Source organism: Anabas testudineus, chromosome 13 (assembly GCF_900324465.2).
Source record: "Anabas testudineus chromosome 13, fAnaTes1.2, whole genome shotgun sequence".
Taxonomy (NCBI): Eukaryota; Metazoa; Chordata; class Actinopteri; order Anabantiformes; family Anabantidae; genus Anabas; species Anabas testudineus.
Window position 1 is genome coordinate 21,087,936 of NC_046622.1, and position 16,132 is coordinate 21,104,067.

General features: G+C 39.7%; 3 protein-coding genes across 5 annotated transcripts; 1 reads left to right on the top strand and 2 right to left on the bottom strand.

Moving 5' to 3' along the window:
• Nucleotides 1-732: 732 nt before the first annotated feature.
• acad8 (acyl-CoA dehydrogenase family, member 8) lies at nucleotides 733-5,628 on the bottom strand. The gene is made up of 11 exons (XM_026341504.1): nucleotides 5,474-5,628; nucleotides 4,197-4,297; nucleotides 3,790-3,959; nucleotides 3,490-3,599; nucleotides 3,327-3,403; nucleotides 3,076-3,213; nucleotides 2,819-2,954; nucleotides 2,263-2,360; nucleotides 1,990-2,142; nucleotides 1,789-1,891; nucleotides 733-1,669 (listed from the first exon to the last, which is right to left on the bottom strand). The coding sequence occupies exons 1-11, from the start codon at nucleotides 5,589-5,591 to the stop codon at nucleotides 1,614-1,616; spliced, it is 1,260 nt and encodes a 419-aa protein (XP_026197289.1). The 5' UTR covers nucleotides 5,592-5,628; the 3' UTR covers nucleotides 733-1,613.
• A 965-nt stretch (nucleotides 5,629-6,593) lies between these two features.
• Nucleotides 6,594-8,839, top strand: thyn1 (thymocyte nuclear protein 1). 3 transcript variants are annotated; one of them, XM_026341534.1, is made up of 8 exons: nucleotides 6,594-6,775; nucleotides 7,407-7,465; nucleotides 7,549-7,703; nucleotides 7,804-7,872; nucleotides 8,075-8,167; nucleotides 8,255-8,350; nucleotides 8,441-8,591; nucleotides 8,678-8,839. In XM_026341534.1, the coding sequence occupies exons 2-8, from the start codon at nucleotides 7,417-7,419 to the stop codon at nucleotides 8,722-8,724; spliced, it is 660 nt and encodes a 219-aa protein (XP_026197319.1). In that variant the 5' UTR covers nucleotides 6,594-6,775; nucleotides 7,407-7,416; the 3' UTR covers nucleotides 8,725-8,839. The 3 variants fall into 3 exon arrangements, with proteins under 3 accessions (XP_026197319.1, XP_026197302.1, XP_026197310.1); XM_026341517.1 differs by having other exon boundaries at nucleotides 6,594-6,727; XM_026341525.1 differs by having other exon boundaries at nucleotides 6,595-6,676.
• Nucleotides 8,840-10,170: 1,331 nt separating this feature from the next.
• On the bottom strand, nucleotides 10,171-15,430 carry vps26b (VPS26, retromer complex component B). Its single transcript, XM_026339880.1, has 6 exons — nucleotides 14,742-15,430; nucleotides 13,784-13,940; nucleotides 13,421-13,585; nucleotides 12,523-12,698; nucleotides 12,296-12,438; nucleotides 10,171-11,308 (listed from the first exon to the last, which is right to left on the bottom strand). The coding sequence occupies exons 1-6, from the start codon at nucleotides 14,962-14,964 to the stop codon at nucleotides 11,171-11,173; spliced, it is 1,002 nt and encodes a 333-aa protein (XP_026195665.1). The 5' UTR covers nucleotides 14,965-15,430; the 3' UTR covers nucleotides 10,171-11,170.
• Between the last annotated feature and the right edge of the window lie 702 nt (nucleotides 15,431-16,132).

Here is a 16,132-nt window from a genome sequence, read left to right on the forward strand (position 1 = left end):
TTCGTTGAGACGTCCAAACAGCTCTACGTGACTCAACTTGAAGAGTAGAATAAGTCCAACAACCATCTCATGGCTGCTCTGAGGAAGGTTGAGCAGAGGCTTGAGAGCAGTGTATCGAGTGGCAGGAAGAAAGGTCATCCCTTCATCTGGCCACAGAGGAGCTCAAGTACACTCTGAAGAAAAAGGAGCAGGAGTGGGAGACGATGGAGAGCTCTATGCTGGCCCAGGTGGAGGAAATTGAGTGCAAGAAATAGAAATGGTACAGAAGGTTCTTCTAATGCGCAGCTCCAACGTATGAAATGGCACACACACACACACACACAAACACCTGTACTTGTATTCTTATGAGGATTCTTGAATCAAAATGGTCTCATGCCCTGACAGCTTTTCAAGAATGTTTGGGGGTTAAGAATTGATATAACAGCAAGAGCAAGTACTTCTCACAAGAATGCAAGTGCTAACACACACACACACACACACACACACACACACCCAGCTGTTCTACAGCTGGGCGCCTACTGCTGAGCAGGTTTTACTTATATTAAGAGCATTTTGAACAACATACACTAATGTTTTTTGGGCCTCTGATTCATTCTAAATAGATTGGCCTCAACATTAAAAACACAGTTAATAATAATTAATAATAAAGTCATTCAGAGGTAAAACTATAACTACATTGTAACTACAATTACTTCATAAATGTTCTCATGTTCAGATGTGTAAACAGAAATCATCAGGTATCCAATGGCAACAAGACGTTACAGCAAATAATGCAGTGTAATGAACCAGTTCTGCATTTTTCTTAATAACTTTCTCTAGAGTATGATGTCAGCCTGACTGAAACATCCTCACGTCCACTCTAAAGACATTATTCATGCAAAGTGTTGGAAAACCCCCTAGTTAGCATGATTCACAATGCCAGTGACAAAGCTTTGTCCTGTTATAACAGCTATAACATTTTATTTGGAGTGGCTGCAGGTGTAGTTTGCAAATACATTTTAATACAGAACTATTATTCTATCAGTTTTCCTACTACTGAACACAAAGTAGATTAAACAGTACAGTAACCAAGGACTTAAACAAAAAGTCAAAGGCCACTTTAGGGAACTGACTGAATCTGATCAGTGATACATGATAAAAATGTGAAATCAAAACCTCTTTCCCAAAATTGAAAATGTTCAAAGAAAAAATAATATTAAAAAATGACTAATTCTCTGTTTTCACACTATCAGTTCCAAACAAAATACTTGTTGGATTTAAAACAGTTTCTCAACAACCGAGACAATGGCTTCAATAAAATGTGACGTGTCTGTAACCGTTATTCCATTCTGCTGTGCTTCGAGATGTATTCTAGTGGGTAGACACTACACACTAGTAATCTGCTCATCAGAAGCTTTTTAACATGATAAAATACCCTTCATCTCAAGGGAAGGCCTAAAAGTTAGCAGGAGAAACACTGGTTATGTGGGAAATTTTGACCTGCAAGTGGCTACATGGAAGAAAAAAAAAATCACATGGATTTTATGGAAGTCGTCTAGTAACAAACCAAACATGAAGACCATAAGAACATGGTCAGTACTGAAGTCGCTTGAAGTCATGGGTAAGAGGATCTATCATGGCTCCGTCAGTAGATTTCGAGAAATGATCATTCGCATCACTTCATTTGTGCCTTTAAGAGAAACAAGAGGATGAAAAGTCACACAAGCTTTACTTGTTCCTTACATTCCTAATTCATATCAAATCAATAAGCATAAGACAATCTGTAAGATCACTGTAACAAAAGCTCACCCTCTAGGATCTGATGTACTCTGATGTCACGAACATACTGCTGCACTGCATAGTCTTTGAGGTAACCGTAGCCACCGTGCATCTGAAGAGCCTGGTTACAGATCTGTTGAGTATAAGCAGGTAATGATGTGAATCAAGTGCAGACATTTGACAGCTGTTTTAATAATAATGTAAATGATCATATTATTCCGTAACACTGACATCAAAGCACTCGTCTGTGGCAAAGAGCTTGGCCATGGAGCAAAGCGAAACGGCACTGGGTCTGTTCTCCTGCAGCGCTGTAGCAGCTTCACGCACCAGAAGACGGGACGCAACCAACTTGGTGGCCATTTCTGCCAGTTTGAACTGAAGAAACTACAGAGGCAGAAAGGAAAGATGACTTCTGGGTACATTTATTATTTGTTTTTGTTTTTTTCTTTTTTAAAATCACTGACAGGACCAGATTTTATAGACTCTTAAGATTTTGGTTCTCACTTGGTTGTTGGACAGTGTATCCCCAAACTGTTTGCGTACCAACAGGTGATCCCTCGCTAGCTGTACGGAGGCATGCGCTGCCCCCAGAGAACAGGAAGCTGTAAGCAGAGTGAGTAAATGAAAACTGCTCACAGGAGACCAACAAACACCATGACAGAGTATTCTCTTATAAAGGGGAGAATATGTAACTGTGACCACAAGTGACAGTTATGGAGTGATGATAAATTACTGAAGAAAAGTCAAACTATTGCACAGATATTTTGCATCTGTTATGTTTACTAACACTATCTGCCATAAGCCACTGGTTGTACCAGACCACATGAAGCTTTTGAAAATTTATCTTTTATCTAACTGGAGAAAAACGACATTTACACCATAATTCAAAAGTTGTTCAGATGTAGATATTCCGTTAAAAACAATAAAATGCTGACACTGTATTTGCGATGAGTTTGATTTCTTACAAATCAAAGACATTTCAAAGTGCCCCTAAGTGTTTGAATGGCAGAGTATGGTTTTCATGAAGTGGTGACAACATGCACAGTGGTTTCCTCCTCACCAATGTTAATCCTGCCTCCATTCAAGCCTTTCATTGCGATGTTGAATCCTTGTCCTTCCTCACCAAGCCGGTTGGCCACTGGAACTACACAATCCTCAAATATCACCGCCCTGGTTGGCTGAGAGTTCCAGCCCACCTGAAGAACAGATCAGATGGCAGCTGAGTGACTGTGACCTAATTCTGCCATCTAGTGGCTCCTAATGAAAACTTGCACAGAACAAAATGATGCATTCACTACTTGAGGTACATCTGTGAACCTTGTTTTCTTTTTTTCCAAAACTCAGGCCTGGTGTTCCCTTCTCCACCACCAAACATGAGATGCCTTTGGGTCCTTTACTTCCTGTTCTGCACATCACAACATAGACGTCGGTGTCTCCTCCTCCACTGATGAAGGCCTGAAACATCACAAAGAGACAAGACTCTGTGGCTCACCGTTGTCTTTCAGAATCACAGGCAATTTATGATCATACATGAATCAAGTTGCATGTGAGCAGAAATATGCTAGAACCTTAGAGCCATTCAAGATGTAGTTGTCTCCTTTCCGCTGTGCAGAGGTCAGAAGTGAAGCAGCATCACTGCCGCTGCCTAAAGTCAAAGATCACACAACATATAATGACATCGGCTGATATTTGTGGAAGTGGTTTGTTCTCTTTAAGGATCTATGAACACACCTGGTTCAGTGAGACAATAGGAAGCAAACTTCTCCATTGAACAGAGGTCAGGACAGAATTTCTCCCTCTGCTCCTTATTGCCAAAGGTGTCTATCATCCAGACACACATGCTGCAAAGTAAAACAGGCAAAAACAAATACATATCATAGCATGGCAGCTCATTTGGCAAATTTTGTCATTTGAGGGCATTTTCTAAATGTTATGATTATAACCAGTCTCAAGTCAGAAGAACACTATCCTGTCTTCTTGTGAATGAGTAAATAATTAATCATTTAAATCTTCATCAAACTGCGATCATACTTGTGGATACTCATGTAAGCTGTAGTGCTGGTGCATCCTGTTGACAAGGCCTCAAAGATGATCGATGTGTCGAGGCGAGAAAGGCCTGATCCTCCAACATCTGGCTGAACGTAAATGCCACCAAACCCCAACTGAGCAGCTTTCCGCATTGTCTCCACTGGAAAAATTTCCTGGTGGGAAAGAGAAATCATTATAACTTAACCAACGCTTTATTTATGAGAAAGATACTGATTTTAACACTTATTAACACAGCTGTGTGTAGGAGAGCATCCTATTATGTGAGTAATTTCAAAATAACAGTGGCGAGAGATGAATTTCTGATGTCAGAATTTTCAGTTTCTAAAAATGTTAAAGCTTGTAAAGAACCATGGCATTAACAAAAGTGTTGTTGCCTTGCTGAAATATACCTTTTGGTCCCATTCTGCCATGTGTGGGCTCATTTCATTGGCTGCAAAGTCAAAGGCCACTTTCTGGAACTCCTTCTGTTCATCTGTGAGTCCATAAGAAGCTACAAACAGAACAACAAACAGAAAACACACAGTACAGATTAACCAATATGCTACCATGCTGGAGCATAGATAACAGGTACACTACAGTAAATGTGACTGTGATTGTCCACAAACAGCTGGAAGCTACAGACCAAACTTTAGGTTTTGATAAAACCTGGATTACAATGAGGAGACATTGTTGGTGTATTTCATCCATATAATACGCAGCGGTCTCGGTTTGAATGGTAGTAAAAGTAGCACTTTATGTTTGTAATCGCTCCCTCAGTTTCCCATAAAATGACAAATTCATATTTTTAAAGGAGTCACCACGATGCTTGTTCTTTGGTTTTGAGCTGCAGAATGTGATTACCTGCAGATGGACATACATTCAGTTTAGCAGGGTTGGTGCATACAAGGTGAGAATAGTGTACCTAGAACCACAACAAGCTGCAATTAGTATGTGAGTGGCTCTGACTTGTGATGGGGGTTGTAATGTTGTAAAAAATATTCTGTAGCTGTTTCAGCCTCGGTTAGGATGCCAGGCCGAGGGACAAGTGGAAAACCCTAAATGTTCACATACAGGATGCACTCACACCAGACTGACACAAATAGAATACAAGATTGAATAATTGTACTGATCCTGTCTCACTGTAGTTACACAGACTGTATTCAAACAGCAGTGTTTTATTGTCATTGTGACTTAACACACAAAAACGTACAACTTCAGGCAGAACCTAGACTCAAACTTCTCTGTGCACATGGAGGGCGGCGCTTCATTCAGTCACAAAAAAGCCCTACGTTAGGTCTTAATGAAATCCAACAGTCATATAAGTCTCCCACCAAACACATTTGTAAATAAAGAAATGCTCAAACTCAGGTTGGGAAGTCCTTCCTTCACTTTAAGAGTGGGGCGTGTAGCCCCTTCTGATTTCTGACTGGGGGAGCAGGAGGTCCAAAACTAACCAATGACAGCTGAGTGAATGTAATATTAGAAAAAATAAATGCGTTTACTTGTTCATTATTTGGTTAAAATACTCGATGTGCACACTAGTAGCTGTGGCTACATAAACGGTAACAGTTAAGTTGATAGCCTGTTAGCAGTTTTGGCTTAAGTTACATGCAACATTACATTTGGTTGTGGTCGCCACAGCTGTCATATAAAACGCCCGTAACACCTGTCATTTACTGGGACTTACGGTCGATACACGAAGTAATTCCTCGTCTTTGTGAACTTCTGTTAAATATTAAACGATTGCTCCTGCACATGCTGGACATCAGTCCGCTGAATCGTCCGAGATGCCCGACTGTCGCCATGTTTACCGACTGCTGCCGCCGCTGCTGCTGCTGGGAAATGTAGTTGTATTGAGACAGAGTCCAAAAGGTAGGACGTCGCTACTTTTTTATTTTATTTAATTAACGCCCTGGTCTGAATGGAGAAAAGAAAATATTAAAGGCTTTACACATCCTCTCAAAGCGGCTTTAATTTAGCGTTAGGGCTTTTAGCTATCCGTCACTGAATAGCTGTCTGTCTGTACTCTGTTTACAGTAAGTCGCCGTCATCATGGATGGTGACATACTTGCGGTCAAACATCGCTGATGAACTGTTTTAATATTGAATATTTAACAGATGTTCGTCTGAAACAGATCCGCTGATCTGCGTCTGATGTTTGTTATTCAGCAAACAGAACTGCACCTACATGGTACATGGTCATACAGAGTTAGGGACCGTCTGCAAATTGTCATTCTGTCTATGTTAATTTCGTATTTACTCACAATCTGTTATAAAATGTGCAGCTATATGTCCCGCAGAGGACACACTCCTTTGTATTCTACTTTGCACATTACTATGTTTTTAATTGACATTTTATAAGTGGTTTACATAGCTTCATGTTATGTTTCTTATATTTCAGTTACAATATTTATCTATATCTTTTACCTTTTTTGCTTGTTTCACTTCAACATAAGGTAAATTAAAGATGGAGAACAGCTAATGCACAAGAATTATGATCTTGTTTGCACATATAGATCATGTTAGGTTAATGTACAAGTACCATGATATTGTTGCAAGAACCAATATTGACTATAAAGGAGTTGTGCCCTCTAGGGGACTTGTAGATGCACATTTTAGAACAATTTCTGAGTAAATATGTCCTATGAAATTGAAGTTATTGAGACATGACCTTAACATAAACAGAATGACAATTTTCAGATGGTCTAACCATGTGTATGTATTAAAGCCACCTAAACGTGTCTTTAAACTGAGCTGTAGCCGCCCCGTTACAAACGGGAGCAGTCGGTGGGTAAAACCAGTGCCGCACTGAGGGAGTGACGTCACGCGCCGTGGGCTTTTCGCGGGGCCGGATGGTTGACAGCTTCTCTTGATCAGGGCCGAGCTGAAGGTAGGAGCGATCAGCTGGGTCTGGTGTTCACAGCTGCTTCACAGCCGCTCTGTGAGTTTCTATCAACGCTCAGCACACTTTAGTTCACGCGTGGCTCAGGTCTGTGTGGAGTTGTTGAAGCTCTTTGCGAATCTCTGCTGTGTGTGATGATGATGCTTTCAGGTGCTCAGTGAAGCCTGTCAAACCGGGGGAAATGAGAAAATTAGATGTCGGTGCTTAAAGACAGTCATAAACTGCAAAAATGAACAATGAAACAATAGAAGAGATGAAATTCTAGTTATATTGGTTTGTCCAAATACTTTAGAGCACATCAAATCTGGGGTCTATATATAAAAGTGGTTGGTATACATATATTAAATGAAGGAGCACAGCGTACTGTTTAAGAACATCTTGTTTTAGTTCAGATTCATTGTGAATAGCTAATATGGCCCAAACAGCTCATTTTAAAGATGGATGGCAAAGATGTGGAATAGGCATTTTATTTGGTTCCATCTTAAATGACATGTCCCACTTGTGGCCCAGACCTCGAAAACACCCGCTATCACACTGAATCAAAGTGGTGGTGTGGGCCCTGGTGTGGGCCCTGGTTTTGGCCCTGGTGTGGGCCCTGGTTTTGGCCCTGGTGTGGGCCCTGGTGTGGGCCAGATCAGGGCCACAGGATCTTGCTATCTGTGGACCCTATTACAGATAATGCATCAAGTATGAAAGACTGAAAGAGCTCTCTTTATAGACTGTGAGAGATGCCACCAAAGAAGAAGAGCAGAGTGAGTCACACAGCAACAACCTCTGGTAAGAAAATGAAATCCCAAAGTAAAACATACTGTCTGATAAGCTGTTTTCTACTGAGTGACGATTGCTGCCCGACAACACAGGAAAAGATGACGATGGCAAAACAGTCACTCCTGTGAAGAAAACAGTTGGCGGATGGAGGAAAGCTGAAGCAAAATCCCCTGCGACTCCACAGTACTGTCACTGGCTGATGAAGTCTGAGCCCGAGAGCCGCTTCGAGAACGGGGTCGATGTTAAGGTACAGAGGCAGCGAGAGCCTCATCATCGGCACAGTCTGTTGCTCTGAGAGCGTGTGAATGTGTGCTGCACTCGTCTGATGCCTCTGCTTTATTCTGCAGTTTGGGATCGAGGATCTGAAGGCTTTGCCCGATCAGACCAGCTGCTGGGACGGCGTCCGCAATTATCAGGTACAGTAGAGCCACAAAAATGGACTACTGTGGTAAAAATAAAGAACCAGCCGAAAACCACCCTGAAAAGACTTCTTAGTCTTATTTTAACCCTGCTGCCTTGTGCATGTGTTTCTGTCTCTCAAGGAGAGAATGAAGACAAAAGTTTTTTTTTCTTCTTTTCTCTGTGGGGCTCTTCCTCTGAATTATGTATCATCTGCAGGCGCGCAACTTTATGAGACAGATGAAAGAAGAGCAGCTGGCTTTCTTTTACCACAGCAACTGCAAGAACCCGGGGATAGCGGGAGTCATTAAAGTAAGTCGCTCTTTTTTTATCCCGTGCTGCTGAGAATACTGTGATTCGAACAAAGCTACAAACAGCCCGGCCTCTTTTTTTTTCTAGATCGTTAAGGAAGCCTATGTGGACCACACTCAGTTTGACAACAAAGATGTCCATTACGATGCAACCAGCAAACGAGAGAACCCCAAGTGGAGCATGGTAAAATAAAGGAGGAACAGCAAACATCAAGTGTTCATCAAGTATAATTAATAATGTGTGAAGGCTGAGCTTGTTTTTCCTCTCTGTCAGGTGGATGTGCAGTATCAAAGAATGATGAAGCGTTTTCTTCCTCTGTCGGAGCTGAAACAGTACCACCTGCAACACCGCGCCGAGGGAGGGCCTCTGAAGGACATGGTGCTTTTTACAAGGGCCCGGCTCTCTGTGCAACCCCTGACCACTGGTACGTAAAGGAGTGCACTGTGCCATCCCTTTTTATTACATAGTGGTGGGCTGGTTATGAATACTCAGCCTGTTTTCTCTCTGCAGAGGAGTTTGACTTTGTCCTAAGTTTGGAGGACAAAAAGCCGCTGTGAGGATTTAGACCAGACGACGCTGTGTGACGTGGCAAAACCATAATGCAAATCATGCAAATTATAATTTCTATACAATATTGTAGTGTTTTATTTCTTATTTCAAAATATAATTAAATGTGGGTTTTTTTTGTCTAATTTTGGCTCCAGTGCCGTTTTTTTATCTCCCTCTGAATGATCAGCTGCCACATGTTCAGTCACACTTAACACACTGCATTTAGCTTTTAGAAGCAGTAAATAAACAGTGATGAAAATATCTCTGTATGGTATAATGCAGCTGTCAGATACAAGTGTATTTCTCATCAACTGCAGCATCCTGTGATTCATAGAGTATATAAAAAAGTACTAATAATGAAACAGCTGTAATAATGTGGATGTTCTAAGGAGACTTTTTAATTAATATATATTAACTAATCTATTTGTACATTACATAACAAATGTCCCTATATCTGCTGACAGCTACATTATAGTGGTATAAATTCAAATTTAAATTAAAGGTTAGTGTAGTGTATTAATGCAAGTAGAGGGTTTATTTTACTGTGAAATGCTTCCTTATATGTAATGTTGCCTTTCAGCGTCAAAATGTCTCTGGGCACTGTTTTATTGCTGTAATTCAACTCGTAAACACCGATCACAGACAACATCATAAACACCTGGCTCTCAAATTTAAACAAAGCTGAATCCGTGTGAATATTTTTAGGTACCATCTGATAATATATGGAGATTGTGCTTGAACCACACAAGATACTCTTTTCTTGTCATGTTTTGTAAAAAGGGCTCGTGTGCTTTATGGACAGTCATTATGGAGCACAGAGCTGATGACCCTCCACACTAATGAGCATCAGTGTTAGATTTAAATGTCTTTTTCAGTGATCTGAGATGAGGACGTGTGACTACATTCCTGTGTTGGTATGTTTAATGTTTTTGTTAGAAAGGGATTTGAAGGCTGTAATGTGTTGAATATTTGTACTGTTTGGTCTTTGCTTCTACTTGGAGCTGCTGCACCTTGTTCTTATTCTCAACTCTATATTACTTTGTTGCTACATATACTGTATTGTAAGTATCGTTCTGCAGCCGATCGGATGCACTGGATATAATAATGATTAGCTTTTAGTGGTCAAAGGTTAAGATCACTGTGTCCCATTCTCATCAACACTACGTCTCACCAACACTCGGAGTGGATTTCACTGCATCTGGCACAAACATCCACATGGAATCGTGCATGGACTAATTAGAAATAATAGAGTCGGGGCAGATGTGCATTTGACCTTTAACCTGACTGGTAAGCAGAGGCATTTAACCATGATACAGTAATTCCAATTTTTAAATGATTCATGAGCAATTTTGGAGCCAAAGATTGGGACATTTTGACCCAACGAGAATCCATTCAGAAACAGTTTTTGTCCACTCAGTGTCTTGAGGTTTAACACATCCATTCATTTCTGCAATAGAACCAATGCAAACTGTGATTTTCTTTTCCATTTGGCATTAATTTATTTGACTTCTGGGGACAAAGAGTAATTGATTAGCATTCTGCAAAAGATAGATAGTTCTACAGTAACTTCTCTCTGGTTAAAAGACTAAAATTATGTAAGAGGCAGGAGGATTTAATTTGCTTGATACACTTAGGCACAACTTTCAAGTCTCTAATAAAGATGACGCAGAAGACTTTCAGACCTTAATACAAACACTTGGACACCCTTTCCTAACACCACTAGAATGCTGAGGTAAAGCATATGAACATGAAAGGTCATTCAGTGGCACTGTGTACGGTATAGTCAATGTACACGAGCTGGAACAGGGAACAGTATAACAGGTTTAGCTGGTCTTATATACATAAATAAAATGTGTGGGATAATACTTTAAAAGGTCAAAAAAAATTCCAGTTTTTACTTTCACCATTGTTTTGTGCAAATAAAGTGAAAAATGTGTTCACCAAGATATAGAAGTGCAAAGTTAACTTCTTGAGTCTAACAATGTCAGGAATGCGTCCATTAAAGGTGGAATGCTGGAGATCTACATTTAGATGAAAGTTCATGACTACTCAGTTGCGTTCATTAAGAGATTAGAAATTAACTGATCCCCAAGAATCGTTAGAATGTAACAAAAAAAATAAACGGCGTAAAAATTCAAGAATTTCACATGAAAGATTTTACACAGTAGCTACAGCAACAGGTGGTTAGTCTGATTCCCATAAAGACAAAGACAAAAAAAAAAGCATTTAATGAGGAAGGTCAAGACCAGCAGCCTGAAGTCACTTTCAATGCCTCATGCAAACTGTTTCGTTGTTCACATACTGTATGTCTGTCTCCCTTCTTCCTCCCTTTACCTGCAGCGGCTAACAATAAAACAGCTGCTCGACCCAGATGTTGTACAGTTGGCAGGTAACTCCGCCACTCCGACGCAGACGCTGACAAGTCGTGTGAGAGGAGACTGGAGGGCAGTGGCTCTACCCGCTCTCCTCGTTTGCAGCTTGTTCCAGTGCGCTCTCTGAGGCAGCTGAGCCCTCGAACCTTTGGGAGGCGATGGCTGCCTGGTGGGACATGCTCTTCCTCACCACGTCGCCTTTCCTCCACAGTGTGATCTCCTACGGAACGAGAAAAGACGCCGTGATGTTTCTATGAACTGCACAGTATGACGCTGCAGGTCAAATGCTTCTCCATAAATTCCATGAAACTTTAGTGTTGATTAGGTACTGATTTCATTTTTTTAATTAAAGCTACTTTATTTGACTAAATCAACACACAGGTCACATTAAGAGCCATATATATATATATATATATATATATATATATATATATATGCATATATATATATACATATATATATATGATAATCAAATTTAACATTTTGTTATTGTATTTTAACAAAAAAAAAAAAAAAACAACTATCTGGTCTTCTTACAGTTAAAGTAATCAATACACTTATATGATCATTTATAGTCACATTAGGCTTTGGGAAGTTGAGATGGACATTTTATTGAGCAAACTAGTCATGGGTTAACTGAGAAAATAATTTCAGAATAATCTACAGTAAAAAAGAAATAGGGTCCTAATAAAATCATTACTATTTATTTATTTTATTCTTTACTATCACTTATCAAAGTAATACATTCTATAAAATGGCATTGATTACATATTTAAATGGATTAAAAGTACATTTGTTTTGGCAGTTAACAGACAAAAGGTATCCGATCCCAGCCTGAATTAATTTTGGTGCTTTGCAGTTCAGACCACATGTTCAAAGCTTCTTACAGTTATTATGGAACATAGAATTGGGGCAGAGCTACAACTTGTCCAATAATTTTACTGTACTTTGATTGTTTCTCTTCCTATCGTGGGCCTACTGTGCAGGATAGAAAAGCTTCACAAATGCCAGCCAGGGATACTCAACATGGCCAAGTAACATTGTGTCTCCAGCAGAAATACGACTGTATTCACAGTATTCGGATCAGAGACTACATTTACATGTGTGTTTCTAAACTCGCTGCCAGATAGAGTGAATATTCCAATTATTAGAAAACATATTAAAAATAAATGGGAAGCCATGCTGTTACATTTTTTCGCTGGCATACCTGCTGTTTGAAGTAGCGTCTCTCCTCCTCGTCTATCAGCACCAGGTTCAGGTAATATCGCACAGAGAACTTCTTGTTAATGTCGCGCATGGTAGGAGTCAGATCATAGCCAGCCAGAAATAACCGGATGGGAATGGATTCTCCTGAAAAATGCATTTTTACAACATTTTAACAGGTTGGAAAATGTGTACCTTTGCTGAATAATTCAATTTTTAAGTGTTGTTCACCTCGGACCGGAGCACCGTCCATGATCTCGTATTTGGCGATAGTGTCGTTTTCGTGGTAAACACTTGGGCCAGTGCCTGTTGTCTCACGTTTGATTATGTCAATCTCCATGTGCTTTATCTTAATCCTCACCAGCAGGAAATAGATTTTTCCCACAATCACGTCTTTCAGGTGGTACCTGTCAATAAGACAAATCAACAAATAAAATGATAAAGGTAAAATGTTCAATGGTCTAATTTCTAGCCAGTTTGGATCTATACACTCCACTTGTTGATTAATCAGTTGGTCAACTGACCAAAGATTAATCAGCAGCAATAGGAAGAACATATTCATTCTTATTTAAGAAAAAAATGGCAAAGAAATCACTTCTTAAATTATGTGAAATGATGATGTGATGAACTTTGGGTTTTGGTGGTCAAGCAAAACAAGACACTTTATACCAGCAGCTCAGTCACTAGGAATCTGACAGTTGCTAATTTCATAGACCAAACTATTAATTACTTAAATAATTATTTACGTACGTTTCAACTCTAAACCCATCACTGATGCTGTTTGAGTCTCATGTATAGTTTTTAAGCAGTACTGCACATTTACTCAAGTCAGACTCAACAGAACCGCTACACTATACTACACTAGTACACCACCAACACTAGTATTTCCAAAGAACATTGATCTTAAATTTCATTGCTGCATCTCTGTGACTGTAATTATAGTCTTTAGACTATAACAAGATGAGGTTGTCATGTTTTAAGCTTAGCTGACAACTTTGATAGTTAATTAAGTCTTAAAATAATTTAGCCAACAGGAATAGACATCCTCTTTTGGTTTTGTTGCTTGAGAATAAAAATAATAGATTAGTTGATAAAGGATAACAGGTTTGCCACAGCCCTAAAATCTTACTTGGACTTGTTATACTCAAACTCGATGTGGAGACAATCCTCAATTCCAACTTCCATTTTAATGGAGGAGTTGAGCTCAGGGTAAGTGCTCAATGTATGGACCACAATGTCCATCTCTTTGGCGATGTCATTTAGTCTTCTGATCACTGTAGCACGAAGAAAATACCTGCAAGTGGAACAAACAGAGACTGAAAACATCCCTGTGCCACGTGACCTCCTGTAGACATACAGCAGCAAGCAGTATACTGCACGGTAAACACAGGCACATTCAAATGTTGAGTGCTACAGTAGCACATGACAGACAGCTTAAAGAACAGTCATGTCTTCCACTGCATGTAAAAGTAGAGTGAATGATCAAGCTTACCTTAGCTTGACATTCTGGCCTGTGTAGGACTCGTACGGTTTCTCAACATGAGTGAACTCAAAGTCAAAAGTCTGTGACTGAGTTATTTCACCTGGTCTTGCAAGATCCTTCACCAGGGAAACAAACTCATGGTGGTTACCTCTGTCGTAATACAGCTCTACAAAAGAAGGGTGACATCAGCAAAGACAAAGGCAGATAAATACATTTTAAGAATATGCTTACTGACATTAATGTTGTAATACAGAGCCAGAAAGTCCTGCATTCATTTCATGAGTCAAGTTATGGTGGAGTATAGAAGGATTAATTTTCCGTGACACTAGTTCCGTTACTGTTCTGACCTGTTGTGAGGAAATACATGATTTGCGACATAAGGCAATATGTTTAAGCAACCGTTTTAGGAATGGAACATGCACTATGTCTAGAAAGACTCAAAACCTAACTTGACTTTGCTTAAATTAAGTCTAATTAACCTACAAATCATGTATTATAAGTTAAGGGACTTTCCTAACCCCTTTGGGTGGAAATCTCGCAACATATTAATGAAATAAACACATTTCGGGCTGAAACAACTAATGTGATAACCAACTAAAAGTTATTCTCAAGACTTTTATTTGAACATTTCAAACATATAAAAGACATTTCACTTTCAGCTCTGCTCAGCTTTGATAGACATTCAACAATTACACAATTAGGTGACAGTCAAAAATATAACCAGCAGTTTAATCAAGAAAGAAAATAACTGTGAATTGTAACCCTACCCCCACTAATGCATTGATTCTTTATTACTTACTTATCAGATAACTGTCCATCATTCCTCTGTTAGCTGACTAATCAATGAATCCAGTAATGGTTGCAGCTGCAACACTGTGACTGTGCTGTGTAGGTGTAGGTGTAGTGTGTGAAGTAACTGATGGACATGATGGACATGTATGGGCCGGTGTTGATTATCTTATCTTACCTATCTGACCAACAAATTCTATTTTGATCCCCTGGTGCTCCAGCCTCTTCCCGGGGTTCTTCAGAGTCACATTCACCTTTCCACTGACAGTTTCGCCATCGTAGAAAAGAAAGTATTTGTCTTTCTTTCCATCTTCAGTCTTGTGTTCAACTTTCTTCCTCGTCTCAGCATCACTGAGGACCACGTCGATCTCTGCACTCTGTCCAAAACTGAAGAAGCTCATCGTAACGTCGCCTCCTCTGTGTCCGACCTGTTAGCAAACTAACTCAGGCACAAACCCTGCAAACGTTGCAAAGTGGAAAACAAGTACACGGCAAAGGCCTGCAGGGTGTGCGACCTCAGGTCCCTTTTGGAGCACACTGCACGCTATTATACATGAAAAAGTGGAAGCTATTTTACAGAAATCTCCCCATTTAGCTACATGTCCGTGCTCATTTCCACCGATGCAGCTAAATAGCAAAACGACGGCACAACGAACACGCACAATAAATCGTCCATTAGCAAATTAGCCTTTTCTCTTTCCTCCTGGTGACTTTAATGTCGGCAATACATAGTCTACAACGGCGACAAATTAATTTTAAATTGCCATAAGCCTCACTGTGTGAATGAAGAGATATTACATGTTTGTTTTCTGTAAGAGAAAACGGTGAGTGTTGTCAAATGATCAGGATGTACGCCACCTGCACTGGCCTAACTGCTTCCGGGTGGCGTTTTTCAAAATAAAATAAAATAAAATAAAATAAAATAAAATAAAATAAAATAAAATAAAATAAAATAAAATAAAATAAAATAAAATAAAATAAAATAAAGGACCGTGGTCCGTCCCTTCTCCCGTTGTCTCCTGTGTCCCCCCCCCCTCGGTGATCAGGGTTAAATTAAGGTTGTGTTCAGGTTAAGGTCAGGGAAATACATCGATCTGCTAGCTACCTGTCATGCCATACATTATATTTATCTCACACAGGTGGTAGAAGTACACAAGCTCAGTCCTCAAATACTACAGTAGCTACACAACAATGTATTTCAACGGTATTAAATGTGGTGCAGCAGTTTGTCAACAGATACAGCAACTAATAGGTAAAACTGTCAGGTAAATGTAATCTAGTAACAGTATCAAATAGTACTACTGTAAATCACAAGTATCTCAGAATTGTACTTTAGTATTTGAGTAACCACCTCTGTCTTTAATGATGCTATTTCTTCTTTCTTTAAAAAGTCTTAACCTTCCCACTGGATACTGTTGAAGTTTGTTTGAGTATTTTAGTCATTCTTATACCACAGAGTACGACACATGTTAATAACAAAATGCTCCCCAGAGGTTCACTGTCTTATCCAAGGACACTTTGACACACAGCCAGGAGGACAGTGAATCGCTGACCCTGCAGTTCATGGAT

Excerpts from the sequence above, each read along its gene's own strand:
- acad8 (XM_026341504.1), bottom strand. The coding sequence starts at position 5,591 with ATGGCGACAGTCGGGCATCTCGGACGATTCAGCGGACTGATGTCCAGC. Across the intron at positions 3,960-4,196 it reads TGGCAGAATGGGACCAAAAG|GAAATTTTTCCAGTGGAGAC; the intron begins GTATATTTCAGC and ends CTTTCCCACCAG. Across the intron at positions 2,361-2,818 it reads TGGAGGCAGGATTAACATTG|CTTCCTGTTCTCTGGGGGCA; the intron begins GTGAGGAGGAAA and ends CTCTGCTTACAG.
- thyn1 (XM_026341534.1), top strand. The coding sequence starts at position 7,417 with ATGCCACCAAAGAAGAAGAGCAGAGTGAGTCACACAGCAACAACCTCT. Across the intron at positions 7,466-7,548 it reads TCACACAGCAACAACCTCTG|GAAAAGATGACGATGGCAAA; the intron begins GTAAGAAAATGA and ends CCGACAACACAG. Across the intron at positions 7,873-8,074 it reads ACGGCGTCCGCAATTATCAG|GCGCGCAACTTTATGAGACA; the intron begins GTACAGTAGAGC and ends TATCATCTGCAG.
- vps26b (XM_026339880.1), bottom strand. The coding sequence starts at position 14,964 with ATGAGCTTCTTCAGTTTTGGACAGAGTGCAGAGATCGACGTGGTCCTC. Across the intron at positions 12,439-12,522 it reads GGACGGTGCTCCGGTCCGAG|GAGAATCCATTCCCATCCGG; the intron begins GTGAACAACACT and ends TGCATTTTTCAG. Across the intron at positions 11,309-12,295 it reads GACGCTACTTCAAACAGCAG|GAGATCACACTGTGGAGGAA; the intron begins GTATGCCAGCGA and ends CTCGTTCCGTAG.